Raw genomic sequence first — 20,552 nt, 5'->3', positions numbered from 1 at the left:
TTCATATGTTTATGGTGTAATCGGTTATTATTAAATTAGAGTAATGTGGTAATAACTCCCCATACTGTGGGGATACTCAGAAGCCAGAGCGGCCTGGCCTGGGGCATTTGCAGCCCTCTCGCCCATCTGCACTTACTGGTCCTTGGCTGCTGTCCGAGTCTAGCACCACCAGCAAGAGGAAATCAAGAGGCGTCTCCTAAAAGGAAATATTTCTGGGTTTCAGATGGTTGCCAGCACCATGGTTCCACCAGAGTAAGCTGAGATGTCACCAAAGAGCAGCAGCACGTTTCCCAGCACAGGGCAGCTCGTTTGGCCATCATTTCAAAAAGGCTGAGGATCTTAGCTGGAGTTCAAGCCACCCCACAGGCCTGAGTGGGTTAGTCCATGCCCATCCTCGCACCACTGGCAAGCTGGCGTGCAGTTGTGTTTGAGCCTGACCTGGGACATCTGTGCTCCTGGGAGGTGTCACTCAGCCCTGAGGGGCATCAGGGTGCCCTTTGGCAATCCTGCCCTGCTGAGGCTGCAGGACTCAGGCCATGACTTTGTCATCTGGGGTGGTTTGAGCTCAGGCACTACAAACCAGCCCGAGTTCCAAGTAGCAGCTCCCTGTAGGGTCACAGCACCGGCCCCTGCACGGAGTCAGGCAGAAAACACGGAGGTGGAAAGATTTTGCCATAAAGTAGGAGGCAAGGCAAACGATTTTTTTTGTCTGAAGCCATTGCTTCTTCAAACAACTGGCATTCCTCACCCTGGCAGTAATTCCCAGCTACCAACCTGCCCCTCTAGACTCACAAATGGCACGTGGAAAACACCGCAGCCAGTCATTTGGCCATAGCGTGTTTGCAATTTATAGCTGACTTCCTAAGAGCCCTGCTAAGTCACTAAGCGGCCTTGTGGTCTGAGCAAAGGTTTAGGAGCCAGGAAAATCTGGGCTGAATGATTTGCTCACGCACTGGTGACCTGAGAAAATCAGTTGACCTCCTCATGGCCCGGCTGTGAGAGCGGCCACCAGGAGCCCTGCAGACGTCAGGGGCTTGCCTGGCTCCAGCCAAGAGCAAGTCCCTGGCCCTGGCAGCAATTGTGGAATGCATTGGGTGTGTCCCAGAGCCAGGATCCCACAGAGCTGCTGCCACTCAGGCTCCCTTGATGGGGGTGCCAGCCCCAAGCCCTTTGAAACCGAGGGAAGACTTTCAGAGATTTCTGTGTGTTGCAGCTCGGGACTCACTCGCTTCCCTCCAGTGCCTGTCTGGATTTTGAATAGCTCATATAATATGTTATAAATGACAATTAAAACATAAAATGAAGAGGGGAGCAGATGGCTTCAGGCAACATTTAAAAATACCGAGACTATTTCTAAATGCAGATCACCAGATCCAAAACAGCCCTGGGCAGACTTAGCTGAAGGTTATTTGCTGGCCCGGCTGAAAGGACATGTGTGGTCTCCATCACTTCTCAGAAGATGCTGTTAATAGGACATTTTCTGGCAAAGGCGGGAGGGGACACCCGGGACATGTGGGCAGTGCTGAGGACACAGACCTTCACTCCTCTCTTTTGGGGGGGGAGCAGTGACAAAGGCAGGTTGGATCAATGTCCCTGTTTCACCCTGAGGAAAGTGCTGTGCTGGAGGTTGGATGAGAGGAGAGGAGCTGTGCTGTGCCCTAGATTCCCAGCCATCTTCTCCTTGGGATGTGGCTGCTCACACCATGGGCATTATCTGCCACAGCAATATCACAGCCACATCACACTGTCCCAGCAGTGGCACAGCTTTGTTTCCTTTCCTTCCATCTTAGCTGACATAACTTCTGCCTCCAAATATTTAGCCAGATGGGGAAAATTACAGGGACGCCATAAGGTAACTTGTCACTTGCCTGGAGAAACTGTGTCTGTGAGCCTCTGGCTGAGGGAAGGCCATTGGGAAGGGAGCCCTCACCACTTAAACAAGACAAAATAAAAGGCATCTGCAGGAAAAAAAGAGGTGATCTGGCAGCACCATACCTGCCTAGGTTTGGTGTCAGTACCGAAGAACCACATTCACCCATGAGACAACTTCACATATGTGCTCCTAGCCTTGGAGGTGATGACCTGGAGTGGGGTGGGCACACTCTGCCTCCACAGGCCTGGTGACCAAATGCCCCAGCCACCACCCAAGGCCATGTGCTGAGGCATGTGGGCTATTATTGCAATGCCTGTGCTGCAGAACAGGCTTTACATCCCAAGATTACATTAGACTGGATTTCCCTCTCCTGGGGAAATGGGAACCAGCACAGCCTGTGGGGAACCAGGTTTGTGTGGCCGGGATGCAGCACTTGGGCTGAGGAGGAGTCAGATGAGAACCAGCTGGCAGATACACCCCATGTCTTCTTCCCGTGGAGACTTCCAGGCCAGGTTAGCCCCCTTTTCCTGCTCTGTGCCACAGAGGAGCAGATGGATAAAACTCTACACCCTGCACTACACGAGATGTCTGAGTAGATGATCACAGTGGCCACTTTGAGTATTCTAATTAAGAGTTTGATTTTGCCACGGTAGAAATGAGCTTGATTGTAATTTGCTTTTGCTTTTCTTTTTCCTCTCTTGAACACGCTTCCACGTCCCGCTTTGCGCTGAGCCCGGAAGCAGAAGTATCACGTTACTGTGAGAGAAGCGAGTTTTGTGGTATTTCCATCCCATTCAGAGCCAGGAAACACAGGCAATTTTGCAAGACAGCTTGTACTCAGTAAATTTCCAGCTCGATTTATATTTCTTTATTTATTTAGATTTGTGGTAGCCATGTGAGAGAGCACTCGTGCCAAGTGAGGTGCTGTGGACAAACTTGCAAAAAACCCCCCCAGATTTCACAGATGGAGGATTCTGAGCACTAGAGATTTCAGTGGACCAGTGAATCCTCACTTCTGAAAAGACACTCAGGATTGACAAAGACATGGACAGTCAGCTTCTGGTAACATTAATTCTTCACGGTAACTCAAAAGCAAACTTTCAGTTAATCCCACCAGTAAAATCACCATCCCTGACAACATTTTCTTGTACCCTTGAGACCTTCCCTTGAACTTTTTTCCTTCCCTTTCTTTCCCTGCACTGTGACATGTCATGTTTACAACTCTTACACTCTGGGGTCAGGTGCGCAATACCCTGCTAGCATCTTCCCACATCCCAGCTGACAACCAGGAACCTGGACAGATGTTTACACCTGCATAGGAAGAGCCATGACAGCTCCAGGGACCAAAATCTCCTCTCCTGACTCCTCCTTTGGCGGGAAAGCCCTGCCACAGGCGGCAGGATTTGCATTTCTCATGGGAGGGCAGTGCTCACACCAGCTTTGCTTGTTTAGGGCCACAGCCAACCCGTCCCCGTTCCCCTTCCAGTGTTCCCAAATACCCTCAGAGCTGGCTGCGTGTGCATACACCACACGCAGTCACACATAGCACCAACACCCTCAGCCTCTAGAACAGAAAGAAGAAAGGCTGGGAGGGTTTTTTGGAAGCACCAGGATTTCTGCTGGCTTTATCAAATTGGGGTGGAAGCGTTCATACCAGACAAAGCTGCCGTTGCAGCTCCCCGGTGGGCTGCAAATGGGCCAGAACCAACCTCAAAGCCAGCAAAAGTTGACTTGAAGAAAAGTAATACAAACTCTGAGCCAACTGCTATCATCCAACACCAACTCACTGAAAATGGATTTTTTTTAAACCCTATTTCAAGGTTGTCCTGTGCTCTGCTGAACACAACTGTGGGTCTCTACCTGAGTTAACACAGGTCCCTGGTGTTTCATCCTGTAATGCTAGTGGGGCAGAGAAGGAGAAGCAAGGAAAAATATCCTTATATCTTTGGTAAGGGAGCAAGTGCTCCTAAGAGAGGAATGTGCAATTCAGATTGACATATCCCAGTTGAAGGCCATTACAGGAAACACTGAGGATGTGCCCAAAATACACAGTTTTCGTGACAGCTCAGTGTTATTGGGAACAAAGCCTATAAATGTTGCAGATCTGGGGGGCCAGAAGGGGGTAACTTATAAAGGGAATCGGAACCTTTGGGCTGTAACTGGATCCCCACACTGCTCTTGGCATCTGGGTGAAATCTGAATGGTGACAGGGCCCACACAAAGCAGTGGCTGAGTTGACCCCACAGCCTTGCACACGGGTGGGCATTGCCTTGGCAAAAGCCACATGGCTGCTCCATCAGGGGATGAAGACTCTGCAATAATTTACCACAAGAAGGGCTGCTAGGAAAACCTTCTGCTTACTTTGAGTCAGATATTGGATGTTGATGACCTACAATATTTAAACAGAATTATTAAGTCATAAGAACACCATGCTCCTACACATTGGAGCTTATTGCTTTGGTTTATCAGTAAACCCCGTGGTCCAGGACATGCCCAGGTCTCACCTTACTGAAGTGGCAGCAGGCAAAGGTGGAGACATGGAGAAAGAAACTTCCAGTACAAAAAGAAAATTAACTCTTGGGTGTTTGCAGCAAGAGGAAGACGTTGAAATAGCAAAGTTAGAAAGGCTGCTTGTCTTCTGCCTTGCCGCTTCCTGCTCCAGCCTGAAAAAGTGCAGCATATAAATAGAGCGGGCAAGTGTCAGCTTATGATAGCAATACACCACTGCACAGTTAAAACCCCCACAGCCCGAGTTTGTTTTGAGGTGTTTTGAATGATTTTTGTGCAAATTCAAGATGTTCAACACTGGCACCTGCAAGCAAGAGTTGTGCTCCTGGGGGCATCCCGGGGCAGCGGAGAGGTTAGCAGCCTTAAATCTCAGCTTTCTCCCCTCAAAAATAAACTTGGCAGCCTTCCCCAGAAAATAAGCACGTACTTTCCAAAGAAAACATCCTCGCCTGCAGATGCTTTTGTCACAGCAGCAGCAGCAGCAGCAGCAGCGACGGTGGAAAGGGAGGAGCAGAATTCACTTGCAGGCCAGAATGGTGTGAGCCAGTGCGGAGGGAGAGGTTTGCTCCCTGAAACACCTCTTGAATTAAAATGTGCCTCGGGGGCAAACATTTTGGAAAAGAAAAGCCTTGGCATTAGGTTCCCAGCCCTGCATTTGAAACTGCTCCCCTTTGGGCTTAGAAGCTTAACGCTGGTTTGGGGCTTTTTAAGTATGACTAACCTTAGGTTGAAAGCTTGCTGCATGGAACCCCGTTTTCTCTTAGGATATTTTTTGCAAAACCATCTAACAAACCTAAGAGTAAACAAGCTCCTTTCTATTTAGCCTTAAAATCATACCAGAGAATAGAAAAAAAGAGTTAATTCTACTCAAAACCTCAGTAAGTTGGTGGAACACGTGCACAGGAGAAACAGCATGCTCTATTTAATAGGATTTTTCTTACTAATTAATTAGAGGAGTTTTTTCTCACTAAGAAGGAGCCTTACTCTTTTCTTCATTAATATTGACTATCTGTAAAGAAAACATCTGGGAAAAAAAGAAAAAAAGCACTTGTATGGTGTAGTTTACCAGCCACAGGCTTGTAGGAAGGGCATTTCTTTTTTTCACAAGACCACAGATTTCCTCAGCCCAAGTTGTCTCAGTTGAGAGACACAATTTGTCTTTCTCAATTCTTTCACCCAGAGGAGTGGGGAAAGCCCTTGGCCTCTCTCTCACTGTGCTACCTGAAAGAGCTACACTAAAAACATTAAAAAAAAAATCTCACAAAGAAAAGCCTGCATCGTAGTATCATGGAATCATAAAGGTTGGAAAAGATCAGGGAGCAGCAGAAACCCTGATGCTGTTTGGCTTGAGCCTGCTCATCCCCACCTGCAACACTCGACCCATCACAGTCCCTGCCTCTGCCCAGCTTCACCCAGGGCTCCCCTGGCCTAAACCAAGAGCACTCAAGCAAATCCTACACCCAGCTGCCACCCAACCTCCGGGAAAAGCATTCCTGGATCCATCATCCTGCACGGAGCAATCTGTGCGTGAAATAAAACAAATTCTTGCTTTCCTTGCTGCATTCAGCCTCCATCCGTCCAGGGCTGAAGGAATGGGTGCACATCCACAGCCTGGTCCACCACCCATGACCCCCAGGCTGCTCTTCCCAAACCGGAACACATTTCCCCCCAGCCTTAGCACCCAGAATGAGACAGACATATATAAAATGACACACTTTATTAAAAGTTACATTCAGCAGCAATGGACACATTTACTTAAGTAGATTTTAACAGTCAAGGAGCTTATAATTATAAATCTCTAAGGCATTAAAAGCTCTTAGATGTTTTAACTTCTTTGCAATCGTTTCATATAAATAGGCAAGGTAAATGATACTTGCCTAGAAAGAGGTTACCCCAGCTGCATTAAACAAAGATATACACATAAATATATGTATAAAACAATGAATTTTGTTATAAACTCATTCATGGGGATATTTCACAATCTTTAAGTCTTGGGGCCTGGCCCTGCAACCATTATCCACGCAAGGAGTCTCCTGTTTGCCTTACCACGTGTGAGTGTACAGATTGCTCACATGGATGAGAGCAGGGCAGGGCCTAAGTTTTGACAGAAACAGCAAAGATGTCAAAATTCTCAGTGAAATATATTTACAGTCTGTGCAAGTAGCATCACCTACTGTTACTGATTACAGAGTCCTCTCTGGGAAGCTATGAACAGCAGAAAGGCACTGTGGCCAAGGCGAACCAGCATCTGTTCTGTGATTTTGATGCTGTAACTCTCCCTTTCTGAGGAGCAGGAGCTGGGCTCCCGAGCCTGAGGGGAATGTGATCTGGGGTGTGAGACAGAGGGAGCACCAGCAGCACCCAACTGCAGCCCCGAGGTCGGGGCACAAACCCATCCAGCCTCAAGTTCTTCCAGCTCCAGCAGCAGAAGCCTCCCCTGATGTGCAGAGGTGCAGCTGCTTTTTCTGAGCGTAAACAAGAAAAGTGCCAACCAATTCCAGTATCAGCCAACCAACCGCCCTCCTATAAATAATGAGAGTTTAACTTATCTTATAATTGAACTGTGCTTTGTGTTTTAGAACCACATGTGTGAAGAAGAGGAAATTGCTGTTGCAACAGAAGCTGTGAGGAGATCATACAGCAGATTAACTGTATGAATTAATATGAATTAATACAGGTACAGGGTCTGAGTCTCTACCAGCTTACTGCTGACTTCATCTTTGTGGGCAACTCCTTTGGCCATCACGTCTCACAACCAGGGTGCTCTCTGGACTAAGGCCAACAGAAAGAGATTTTCTTCCAGTAAAATACACAAACCTCTGATTTCTACACTATTTTGGAAGGACAGAATTGAAGCCAACGGGAGATGTTTTAGTAGTAGAAGATATAAATATATTGCTAAAATATATTACTTTTATCTCAGCCATATCACTGACACAAAAAAAAAAAAAAAGAAAAAAAGTGGCTTCAAGAACTGGTTTGAATTTGGGATAAAGAGTGAAATACCCCTTCCTTCCCTTTACTCTAGGCCTGATGGTTTGAGTTGTGCCTTAACCAGGACAACAGCATTTCTCCAGGAAGAAACTGGAAAATATTTACACCAATAGTATTTTTTCCTTCAATCAAAATGGCTTTTACAACAAAATGAAAATTTACCAGGGGCAAATCATTGCAAGAATATTTTGGTTTAAAAAGTGACTCCATGTAACGAGAGGTGCATTTTCAAATGTGAGACAATCTGGTAACCAAAACCCACTGAAAATGAAAGTGAACTGAGAACACAACTCCCATTTGTGCCCCTCAATTTTTTTCCTAAAAGATGAAAGAGTCCCCTAGGCTCGGTGGAAACCCTGTAACTTTTCTCCCAAGCCATCCCAAAAAATACAGGTTAGAGCAGAAACCTGCACTGGTGACTTAGCTGCTGCCTTTTGTGGGGCTGAGAGCTGGAAGGAACATTTCTGATATCACCCCCCTGTTCCCTACCAGGCTTCCCTGCAAACCCCTGGAAGCAGGAAGGGTTGGCAAAACCATCAACCCATGATCTTTAGCTCAGAGGAAAGCTGGCAGAGCATGGTGTTTATTTACTCAAGTCAACTCTTGCTGAAGATGATTTTATGGAAGGTAATGACACCATTACAGTTCTGTACAGAAAGACATTTTTAAGCTTTTTTTAAAAATTAAAATCCCATACACGCTTCAAACTACAGGTATAATTTTTTCCCCCCTGAATCCTCCATTGGAACTCGAATTTAAAACACAGTTTAACTCCTCAGTATGTGAAACCTTCACGGCCACATTAATCGAGAACATCTGAAGCCAGGAGAAAGAAATCACTTCCAGTTATGTTGTCAGTGTTATGTGCATAACATTCCCACAGCTGTAGATCCATTGTGCTCCATGTTATAAATAAGAAATTGCATGGTGACAGCTAAAATTCAAAAGCGTTAATGTTTCTCTTCGCAACTCTTTTTCTATTTTTTTCCTCTTTTTTTTTTCTTCCCCCAGTCTTTTGAGGTTTCTCCCCTTTCCCTCCTGGTAGAAGTTACTTGAAGCAACATCACCGCTTATGGACTGACATATTTACGGTAATTAAAAAATAGTAAATGCCAAGCAAATATGACTAATGTTGCTGTTTGGCAAGGGAGCCAGAGACGACCTATTGATTCTGAGCCAGGCTGTCGTGTTTGCCTCAATAAACACCTCTCCTTCTTCTGCTCAGCTCCGTTCTCCTGGCGCTCTGGGGAGAAAGGGGCTCCCAGGATGCGGCCAAGCGCTGTCCCAGCCTGTGTCCCAGGCTCTGTCCCAGCCTGTGTCCCAGCCTGTGTCCTAGGCTCTGTCCCAGCCAGCCCTGGAGCCGTGGAGCCGCAGAGTCGAGCGCAGCCGAGCCGGGCCAGGCAGGGAATACAAACGAGGTGCCTTGTATCGCTCACATTCTAGGTTGTGGTCCCTCTCAACCATGAAAAACAGCTACAAATTGTTCCCAGAGCTAAACCACTTAACATCTTGGCACTTGGTTGTTTTTAACTTTGTAACAATAGGCACTGTTCACTCCTCTCAATCTCAGTTTTTTATTCGATAATAAAGCAGGAATACTGATGAAAGGCTAGTCACGGCTTCTCCCCGTGGTATCAGGGTGGTGGCATGTGATGATTCACATGGGGTGTGTTTGATCCAAGAAAGCCCAGCCTCTGCTTATTCTTCCTTTGTTCTGTCATCTAAGGTGGAAAGGCAGAGAGAGACGAGTTGAGATTTTTTTTTTCCTTTCTTACTATTATTTAGCAGTCACAGAGCAAGATACATATAAGCAAAACAACAGGGAGTGGAATTCTTTTCTTCAGCATAGAAAATTACAAGTAAGGGATGTCTTTGAAGTGGGAGATCTGTTTCCTGCAAAGTATGGACATTTTATTCTCATTTATACATTATTCTTATCCCCCGGCAGGTCTTACAGAGTATTATTTGTGCTGCTATTGTGTTGTGTAGCCCTGCAGAGGGTCAGCATTTGCACTTGGTGCTGCAGAATCACAGAACTAAAAGATGGCCCCAGCCACGCAGAGTTTAAATTTAAGCCAGGAGAGAACAGATTCAGCCAGAGGGGGATGAGAAAAATCCCACCAGGATGTTGTGGGTAAGCACAATGAGCAATGGTCTCAGCACATCCAGGCTAAACCTTTGTTGGCTTTTTCACAGGGAAAAGTTTTAAGGAGGGATTTGAAGGGGAATAATTAGATAACTCTGTCAATGCCACTGAAGTGCTTCCCATAAAGGAAACACACAGATGCTTTTCTGAAACTGTAATGAGCAAAGCAGAGTAGACCAGCACCTGTAGCATAAAAGGAGCTGGCCTTTTGATCCTGAAGGGAGGGCAAACACACCGGGCAGGCGATGTGGGCAGGAGCAGGGCTTTAAGGGAGGCTTTAAGGGAGGCCAGCAGCTTGTGCTCCCTACAGGAGAGCAGAGGCAGCCACGAGAGGGGCACCAGCACAAGGGTGACACAAAGCAAGCAACAGGCTCTGCAAATTGTTTTCACAGGGGCACTGTTGATGTTCTTGGTGGGGGAAAAACCCAAGGGCTGGACACAGAATGCTTTTTTTGCCCTCCAGGCTCCCATCAGTATGCAGCTATTCCTGACACATTGCTTTCACTGCCGGGTCATGCAGCCCCTCATCCTTTCTGCACTTTCCCCTCTGTCCCCGCACAGTCACCAGGAGCATTTCATGACTAATTCCCCCTCAGAGTTTTCTCCTTACCTGATCTCTGCTGTTGCTAGCAGAGTACAATTTCACTCCAAACCCTTATCAGTGTATCTACCCAGAAAGCTTGCTGGAGGGAAAGATAAAACCTTCCTGAGACAAAAGTCTCTTTTGTAACATTGTCCTGACTGCTACCTGATGGAAGGCAGTGCCTTCAGCCACACGTGCTCACTTTGCTACCCATACAGGCACTTACCTGTTCCTTGAGCTCAGCCAGCTGACTGGAAAGCTGTTTTACAAGGCTCATGGTTGATTCCAGTCTCTCCTGAAGGTTCCTGATTTCATTTTGCTCACTGTCGCCTTCATTGCTAACCAGAGACATGGCTCTCATCCGAGGGAACCAGTCCAAATTTTTCTCCTACACAGGTATTAGAAAAATAAGGTGTGTTAGTAGGGGTTTATGCAGGACTAGTAAGCTGAGACTAGAGAATAAAAGCTCAGAAGGACGACTGCTCTGTGGATGACACACTGCAAGTGAACTTAAGCAGTAAATTCAGAAAATATTTCAAACAGGCAGTTTTATTCTTGGTTCTCCTTAGCTACAGGGAAGGTACCAACTGGAAAATCTGGGTTCCCCGCATCTGCACCTGTGCTGCAGTGTGGGCAGTGTTGGCACATTCACCTGTGGCTCTGGCAGGCAGAAATGCCCCCACTGGGAACACTCCTCTGGAAAGCCTCAGTGCTCCCCGTGCTTTGCTCTTAAGTGTATGCAGGGACACATTTTCCCTCTGTCTCTTCAGCTTGGCTGGTCTCCATCTATTTCGGCTGTCCTTGCAGCAATGTCAGCAAGCCAACACCAGGAAAACAAGACAAGAGCCTTCCAGACCAGCCTCAAGCACTTCTACTGGAAGAGCAGAAGGAATCTACTGGATCCAGCTGCCCACAACAGGAGATGTGGGGTCCTGGGAATGGCTTAGGCTTCAGTGTGCTGTTCAGGCCGTGTATCTTGGATAAATGCAAGCACAACCCCATGGCCAAGGGCTAACCTGCACTGCATGGAACAGCTCTGAGCTGGGTGCTTCTGTATCCATGGACTCAGGCTATGAATTCAGCCATGACAAAACCGCTGTAAACAGACAGTATGAGTCAGGAAGGTGGTGTCTATCCGCACGAGCCCAAATTGTCTCCATGGCTCAGGGGCACAGATATTTGTGTGCAGAGCTTAACAGATGGAGAAGATGGAAGGGTGCAAGACTAGGAGGAGTGGCAGCCACATGGAGAGCAACCTGCTTTGCCCTGAGACAAAGGGAAGTTGCAGATCCTGCAGTGGGCAGCGCGTTACACGCACACACCTCTGCCCTGTGCCTCACAGGGAGAAGGAGGATGTGGCTGGGACATAGCTGGAGCTCTGCTACTTATATTGTCCAGGTATTTGGTAAAGTTTTAAGTCCATCTAACTGATCATAATCTTAGACTTTGCCTCTATTTTTCCTAAGAAAATAGAGAAGGCAGTGATGATTCTGCAGCATTTACAGCTTGGCAGCCCAGGGCAGCCATGCCTGAGCAGGGTCCAGGAGGGCTGGTCCAGCAGAGCTGTGAGCATAGGATACACCAAGGCTTTATCATGCTTCCAGGAGGATTTCCTTTCACCTCTGTAGTACTCTGCCCTGATCACCAAACCCTCCCCTCCTACTGCAGCATGATTTAGAAACAACCAAGCTAAGTCTGGGCGAGCGTGGCGGCACTAACAGTATTCATGTTTGTACACTCTTTGTGTTAGCCCAGTCCCCTCTGCTACTCCGGGTAAGACTAAATGCAAAGTTGTACGAATTTTAGCTTTTTATTCTTTTTAACTCAAAACTTCCAATGAGTTTTTGTCTGGCTGTGCAACCCCTGCTCCTGTCACTAAATCAACAGAGATGCCCAGGGAGCAGCAGCATGTCCCTGGGTTGCATTTTGCAGCCCCGGGCTGGCAGCCGTGGGCGCCGGTGGAACGAGGCCTCTTTGCTCGCCGCTCACTTCCCGAGCCTCGTGATCTCATTATGACAATTTACTGTGGTTACGCATGATGCCATTTTCAATGGGTCATAACTCATTCAAATCAAAACCTGTTTTCACCAGCTCTGCTGGTGAGCTCGAGTGGAGCGCACGTGACCCTCCCTGTGGATATCCCCAGCTGACACGCGGAGCGGGAGGCTCCTGTTTCTGCCACATGCGGTCCTGCGTACAAGACCAGCATTCATCTTCCACCAGTACACGCCGATATTTAGTTTAAATTTATTTTGGCTAGGATGTAGCAGAGCATTCATCACGTGCCTGGTGTCGAGCACAGGTGTACTCATTTATACTAACCTTAGTTTGTGCACAGTACCTTTCTGGATTGATGCTTGCTTTTTTTTTTTTTTTTTTTTTTTTAATTTTTTTTTTTTCCAAATGTTTGCCAGCAAATTTGTCTGCCACTGCAGGCACAGAACTTTAATTCAAGGCAGCTACAGTGAACAGAGCTGCACTTGTACCTGAATGTTTCCTGGAAAGCTCCGGTATCTGCACTCATTACAGCTCCTCCTGCTAGAAGCACCTGAAGATACCAAATGCAAGGCCATGGGAGCCAGCGGAGGGAACAGGAGCCCTTTCAAGCCTCACAACAACACCAAAGTTCCTAAAGCCAGGCTGCACAGGGAGAGCAATCTGAGACTCCATCATTGTGGTTCTTCTGTTTGCTGAGTACTGCTGCCAGGATTGTGAAATGCATTTTGCTAGTTTTGTTTTTCCATCTGCCACTCCCTCACTCCTCCAGGACACAAGGCAGAGACCTCCGGCTGCTTTGGAAAGATTTTTGTGGACTGACCCTGCACCACACTGCAGCATCCAGAGGAATCTGTGCAGATGCCAGACACCCTGGCTCTCCTGAGGCTCCCAGTGTCACCTGCTTCTCTCCTCCTCGGTGTGACATTACACTGCCTGGAGAAAAGGATGGCCAGGAGCAGCTGGAGACAGGGATGGAACAGGCAGCAGGCACCTCACCCGCTGCCACACGACGCTGTGGAGCACAGGGAGCAGAGGTGGCTCTTCAGCTGGAACCACCCTGCACCACACACCAGCTCATCTCGGCCACCATGAGCCCCAGAGTCACGGGACTTCAGCCACAGACTCTGCTCATTCACGTGTGCCCAGTTTTTGCCTTCCTAGAAATGCTGTGGTAATCTCTTCCAGGAATGAAACCCAGGTGTGATTTAGTTACAGATCAGGAAAATGTGGGCCTTTCTTCCCCCACAGTATTGTGGACGATCAACCAAGGGCTTGATCCAAGTTCTAAGATAAGCTGAAGGTTTGCATGGACTGGAGACCACATGAAAAGATGCTGTTGACTTTTGTAGGTGGCAGAGAGGCAACAGGTCAAACACCTGCCCACAAGTCCCACTTGGAATCCCAAGAGCTGTGTTAGGTGCAGGCTTCTTGGTTCTCAGCTGCAATACACATTTAATGAAGTCAGTCCAGCTGTGTATTTTTGTCATGCAAAGGATCAGAAAGATTCAAAATTCAGTAGGAGACACATTATAGCCTGCCAGGCTGTCTTTAGGTTAAAAATACTTACCTAGCTTTCACTGATAGTTCCTTTATAGTGCACACAGCAGGTCCTTTCCCTTGCTGAACCGCACGCTTTTGCCAGTCAATATGATCTTACTTTTTCATTGCATTATGAACTGCAGAACTTTATTAAAGGGCAGCATGAAAATTAGCTTTGGCAGACAGCTCTGTTTGCTGAGTCTCTACCACAAACAAACAGCAGTTGCTGCTGGGGACAACAAACTTTTGATCACAAACCTGCCAGGATCCAGAAGGCAAGCTGGACAAGGCTCCTTGGCCAAAGATTTCAGTGTTCATAGGGGGACACGCACTCTTGTGACTGCTCAGCAATGGGAAAGCTATTTTTACTTCAAGGTAATTGCTTGCCAATTAACTGGAGGTCATTAACATGTTTGAACAACCCCAAACATTTGTTCTGGGACTTAAATGTTTATGGGCTCGGTCCAGGGTTCACCTTGACCAACACCTTCAAGCTGTAACACGCAGGAGCACTCCTGGGGGTGTGCAGGATGTTATCTGTCACACCTTACCTATTACTCTTAGAAATCCAACCATTTTGCCCAGGATAACATTCACTCGGAAATCTGAACCCTGCCTGGAACTAAGAGGCAATTTGGAGGAGTAAGGCAGGCTGCTGGCAGGGAGCAGGGCAAACCTCTGCAAACAGCTGTCACGGGACTCAATCAACAGCCACCAGGTTAGCCTGAGGTGACACAGCCTGAGCATTAATGAGCTCACAGAGGGTGAGCTATGTGGTTGGGACGCTTTTAAATGAAGTAGCTGCCTGGAACAAATAATTAATTGTGAAAATGTACCGGAATCTTCTTTCTAAACAACCACGGTTTAAGGCAGTATGTTGTTAGTTGTTATTGTTATTTCATTCTTGCACAGGACGGCAGCAATTCACAGCCCACCTACGGATCACAGCATCTTCCTGCTCCACACTCTTCCCGCAAGCATAACTTGTGCCTCACAGGATCCATATTTAAGCAGACATCTGTGTCCAGAGCACAGCATCAGCCAGACAGGAAAGCTGCAGGGACAGAAAGGAGCTGCAGCCTCCTCTCTGCCAGTTCAGCTGGGGGAAAGGAAAAAAAGGGAAAAAAGGCAGGTGGGGTGAGCCAAAAGGCTGCGGGCCAGAGAGACTGCACACGAGCAGAGCAGAGCAGACATTTGGTGTGGCGATCCAGCGCGCTCGCTCCCTCCATCCTCCCCCTCAGCTGGCAGGGCTGCAGCTGCAGGCACAGCTCCCCCAGGGCCAGACCTCTGTGCAAGTGCTCTGGGTGCACGTACTCGAGGTGCCCACGGCGAGGGCACATGCCTGAGAAATCACAGGGCTTAGAGGATTTGCTCCTTGTGCTTGCTGGAAAACCTCAAACCCTCCATCTCGGAGAGGCAGGCTCAGAGCAAAAGTCTGCATCTGCCTCCTTCAGTTTTCTATGCAACTCTCCCCTTCTGTGGGCTTTCCAAGGGGATGGCAGAGCTGTGGGATAAGTCCTCCCTTCGGTAAAATATTGCCATTTTTCTGACTTTGCTGGTTCCGGTTGAGCATGGATGGAGGAAAGACTGAAGGAATCTGTTCAGAGTTTCTATGCTTTGTACGAAGCCTCTCTTGAGCCATCCCTGTCCCGTTGGCACAGCCAACTGGTTTCAATCAAGCTCTCATGCTGAGCTGAATCCATGCCTTCGGAGTAATTGGCAGAGGGATGTTTCTTTAGGAGGTGCTGGTTTCACAGGCTAGCAGCGAGATGGATCAGCCGCAACCAGCGGGAAAGACTGGGCTGAGCCTTTAAAAAATAGATTACTAGATAACAGTGAGAGAAAATAGGTCAAAGAGTAGGACAAGGGGGATGAAGTAGAGGAGCAAAGGCAGCCTAATGCATACTTTCAGCCGGTGCTACTGCCACAGGCTGCGAGTGTCACAACGCCGTCAGCTGTGCCAGACTCATTTCTCCAGCACGCTCTAATGCAGTGACTGTCAGCCCTTTCCACCCCGTGACCCCTTGTTGCAACATGAAAACAAGCCCTTTCAGGACTTCCCTCCTATCTGTTCACCAAGAAAAGTGGTGATTACTGCTCATGACTCCTCCTGGGCTGTGACCTGTCCTGCTGCATGCATCAGGACAGGGGAGCGGCCTCTGTGTCCCCCAGCCCACAGTTCTGCAAGGATCCTTCTCTCCTCGGTGACTCAGGGAGGCTGTCATCAGGAGAGCAGTGCCCTAGCAGTAAGACTGAGAAGATAAGGGTGCTGGAAGCTGTCTGGCTCCTCAGCTACATGGTTGCAGAAGGGTGCACAAGGGGAGCATGGCTATCAATCACCAGGAAGGTTTACTACCGGCACCTTCATGTGCTGTGCTGGGCTGGGCTGGAACACACCTTTGTGGGCAGGCAGCAACCACAGCAGCAGCCCCCCAAAAAGGCTCCTGCAGCTTTAGGAAGACTGAGCCTCTTTAGAGAGACTGTAGCCCCTCAAGTGCCCCTTTGGGGTGGTAAAATTCTGCTGCACTGGTGCTGAGGAGAGACCCTGCTGGTCACCCCGTGGTCTCCAGGGCTGAGGAGTGGCACTGCCAGTCCTCTGTGCCCTCAGCATGAGGGCAAACAAACAGGGCATCACTGCTCTCCAGCAGGCAGCCCCTGCCCTTTCAGGCATGAGAAGGAACAGTTCACTCCCCTTTTCTGGACCAGCACCTTGAATAAATACCTTAGCTCTGGGTACAAAGAGATCTATTTACTGAGAACTATTCTGTATGTCTGAAATGCAAATAAACTCATCCATTCCCTTCCCAAATGTGCTGCCCATATAAGCAGAGAGGGATCAGTCCAAATGACCTTTTGAAAGCTATTATTTTTTTGCCTGGGGACAGAGTCTGGTCTTAAAAGTCCAGAGTTATGTAGCTCCTATAGCCACCTTAAAAAGGGATTTTCAAGATTTAAGCTATCGTGTGCTTTAGATGACACAGGGCAATAACCACTTTGTGATTTAATCACAGACAATAATAATTTGGTTCAGTGCATGATTCAGCTAATCCACAATTTGATAAACGTTCATCCTAAACTACAAACCCAAATAGCTTTCTGCAAATCCTGTTTGACACTTTAATGTTAAGACTGTATTTGATAAGCAATCTGTGCTGTACAAGAATATAAGGAGGGAAACTAGGAATTGTTATGCATCTATATGCATCCAGAACAGTAATTCAAAGAAAATAAAAATAAACCTTGGCAATTACAGATAAATCTTTATGCAACAAGAAAACTAATAGTTTTGGCTGGGTCTGCACTGGATTGATACATGCTACAGCTCCCACAGCTCACAGAAAAATAGAAAAACCTGTTACCCCCTGAAAGAAGGTTGAAACCACAACACAGAGCCCCTGTCTGCTTTAGCATTGATGCATTTACTTTCATTTTAACTTGGCTGAATGTTTTTGAAGGCTGCAACAGAATCTATCACCATAATTCTGACTAACTGTTAGTTCTTCAAGACTGATATCCAGGCCAGGCAGTTATATACGTCTCAGTGTTTCTGTATCAGCATTCCCACTTATGATACCCCTGCAAAAATTATGGTGAGGAATGATAATCAACCCAAAATTGCGAAGAATTTTCTCTGGCGCTCTATGGGGCAGTTTTGACACTCAAAATTGAAGGTCTGTAAAGGACAAGCACCACAATATTTCTGCTTATATCAAACACACCTAAGGGATTTTGCATTTACCTCCAAAAGATGGAAACGATCATGAAAGTAATTTTTTCCATAAGTTTGAATGTGCTCTCACACTGCTGTTGTGGGCAAGCCACGTGCTAACAGCAGGTCTGTGAGTCACAGCGTGTCCCTAGAGAGGAAAAGGCCACCCTGACCCGGGCTGCAGCAGCCAGAGAGCTGCCACGCAGGGAGGGATCCCACTTCAGCAACTCTGCCCTGGAAGGTGGAAAGTAGAAACCAAATTAAGCAACTTTGCCTCTGAGATGGCACATGCCAGTCACTGTCCAGGTGGAACCCAGGTGTGCAGGGACCACAGGAGACTCATGGGAGAGCCAGGGCACAGCTCTTGTGTGCTTGGAGAGCCTCAGCTTGTGTCCCACCCCAGTGCTGCTCTCCTTGAAGACATATTTGCTTCTGGTGTCACCCCTTCCCCATGGCACATTTCTGAGCTGTTGCTTGCTTCTGCTGTATCAGTTGCTCTCTGCCACCTTATCTCTCTCATAACCCTGTTAACTGATATTGTCCTGTGCAAATCTTCCAGAATCCCAACACTAGCATCAAAAGCTAGGATTTGGTCTGTAATATTTGCACCCTTAAAATAGGTACAATTATATATTTGTGTAAAACATGAGTTTATTTTTCCACATTCCTATGTTTTCATGTTGTTAGTGGTTACGAGACATACTTTGGGAAAAGCACTTCAGATTATTCATTTAAAATAATTAAATTATTTCTGATATAATCCCTGGATCTTGTGCATAACGAAACATCTGGTACAGAGGTTAGAAAATAAATGTTCTTGGCTTTTTTTTTCTCTTCTTCTTTTGTTAACCAGATGTTGTTGATACAAAACACAGAACTGTAAATCAAAGCCTGCATGTGGACACAGACTGTCACTACTGAGCAGAAATTTACTGTGGCTAGATAGAGGTTTGAAACAGCAATGAATCACTGGCTTACTAACTTTGTTCACGTGGGTATGGTTTCAATATTCTGACATTAAGTGCACATGTCCTTAAAGAAAGGACCTTGTAATGGCAGCCTGGGAGACTGTGTCTCAGTGTGGGAAGCTCAGCATAATGCCAGGGCAGCCTGTGTGCAGGGGAACGTGGCAGGTCTCGGTCTGTGCCCTCCCAGCTGGGGTGCTGCTGTGGAGCCCCACAGGCTCAGCTCCCCCAGCGCCACAGGGGCAGCCCTGGCACAGCAGAGGGGCTGAGCTGCCCATGCAGCCCCAGCTCTGCCACCAAAATGCCTCCAACTCTAACCTGTTCCTCCCTCTGCTTCCCCTGCTGCTCCCCACCGCATCTCAGTGAGCTCACCGTTGGTTTGTGGGCCAGGACCCCGCCGAGCCCGGCAGCGGTGTCGCTGCTTCCCGTTGGCTTTGTTTAGAGTGACCAGAATTCCGATGCCTCTCCTTGCCTTTCCCACTCCCCCACATTGCCTGCACCAGCAAGCTGAAGCCCCCGCTTTTCCCGTTCCTCTTTTAATATTGATTTTCCTTCACAAAACAGGCCAGCAACACACCCCAGATGCTGAACTCCAGACAAAAGCCAGCGGCATGAATCCCACTACAGTGTAAAAGACCCCTGCAGTTCCAGGCCAGAGATGATGTCTCCTCCTCAGACACATATGTACCATCCAGCTGGTGAGGACACCACAAATTTTGACCTGCTTTTGTCAATGTGCCTGCTGGTTTGATCCAATGGATCAGGGTCTAACTCCACGGCGAACTCCAAGCCATGACCTCTGCTTCCTAGCTTTTGAAGCACAGGATTCAGGAGCATATTTGTTGAAATTTGTGTTTTGGGGGTTTTTTTCACATTTAGCTTTAATTCTCTGGTCCTGTCACCTTGTATTTTGCAAGTACTGTCCATTTCCTGGCTTTAGCTTCAATTTGGTGTAACAGAATCTTTGGGAAATACAAAGACTCAGCTGGAGACTCATTTTTCAGAGGTTCGGGACTTGACCTTGTTCTCAGCTTTACACAGGCACAGCTCTGTTGATTGCAGTGCAATTGTTCTGGTTTAGGATACTGCCAGAGCAGAGGCATTTTGAGTCCTGATCTGAATGTTCCTGCTCCGGGCCCATTTTCACTCTGATGTATTTTGCACATGGGGCAGTATGAAAGGACAACTGAACGAACAACACCTTCTTTGAAAATCAGTAAGAATTATTGACTATCACCACACAGAACAGATTTTTAAGCAATGGTACAATCATGACCATACCTTACACATGCACAAAATCATGGAATCATTAAAGTTGGAAAAGACCTGGAAGATCACAAATGCACATAATCGAGTACCACTCAGAGGAGAGGGGATTAAGATCAAAGTTTCTCTACGAAGCATCTCTTGACAAAACACCACCAACCAATGGCCACCTTTCCCCCCAATGGGCTTGAGCACCATCAAGCTGCTCTCTGACCCCTTGCTCTGCTCAAAGGCTTGCCTGTGGCTTCCTCTGCATCCCTTGAACAACTCCTCTGCACAGGAACAACTCCTTGCCCATGCAGGCACGATGGCCAAGGATTGGCCCCACTGCAGGTCTGGCTGCAGCACACAAGGTGCCACTTATCCACTTGGATGGAAGCACAAAGCACTTTTATTCCCTTCAGGAAATAGGTGGGAACCAGCAAAACTGGGCCCTCTACTTGTCCAGGTTTGTGTCTACTGTGGGTTGTTTTCAAGTCTGTAGGCTAGAGGAATAAAAGAAAAAAACCCACCATGGTACTGCATGACCCTTTATCTGTCTATACGACATTTTCATTTAGTGCTTTTGCTAGGAAATATTAAAATGGATCCTCAGTACAGATCTGCTTTTTCTCTTTTTTTTTTCAGTCCATCATTTTAAATGGTTTGCTGTTTTTGGTTAAACTGAATTTTCACTTGAGAACAAGCAGATGATCGGTTTCACAGGCCCGAACTTAGGATTTTTCTTCAGCATCACCCAGCAAAATGAAAAACAGAAACAAAACATTTTAATCACATGTGTATAAAATACACAGGGTTCATTAAACATGATTTAAAGTTGCCTGTTTATTTTGGAGGCTCTTTAGAGCTCCTACCACCCCAAACTCATGGAACTGTAATGTGATTCCTGATCTATTGAATTTTGGAGGATGGCTGTAGTGGGTTCCATTATATATAAATTGGATGTAGCCACTTTACAATCTCTGATATAT

At 47.2% G+C, this 20,552-nt stretch overlaps 1 protein-coding gene across 1 annotated transcript in view; it reads right to left on the bottom strand.

Moving 5' to 3' along the window:
- Positions 1–8,214: 8,214 nt before the first annotated feature.
- ITPR2 (inositol 1,4,5-trisphosphate receptor type 2) overlaps positions 8,215–20,552 on the bottom strand; it is a 248,333-nt gene continuing 235,995 nt past the window's right edge. Inside the window, exons 62-63 of the mRNA XM_066183751.1 lie at positions 10,331–10,492; positions 8,215–9,096 (exon numbers count right to left, since the gene is read on the bottom strand). Of these exons, the coding sequence (XP_066039848.1) occupies positions 9,010–9,096; positions 10,331–10,492 (249 nt within the window). The 3' untranslated portion in view covers positions 8,215–9,009. The remainder of the gene's footprint in view (positions 9,097–10,330; positions 10,493–20,552) is intronic.

The sequence above is a fragment of the Chamaea fasciata genome, unplaced genomic scaffold (assembly GCF_029207755.1).
Source record: "Chamaea fasciata isolate MVZ Bird 193981 ecotype frontalis unplaced genomic scaffold, bChaFas1.0.hap1 SCAF_5, whole genome shotgun sequence".
In the NCBI taxonomy this organism is placed as follows: Eukaryota; Metazoa; Chordata; class Aves; order Passeriformes; family Sylviidae; genus Chamaea; species Chamaea fasciata.
The sequence above is the reverse complement of the archived record's forward strand: the minus strand, read 5'-3'. Positions and strand labels throughout refer to the sequence as shown.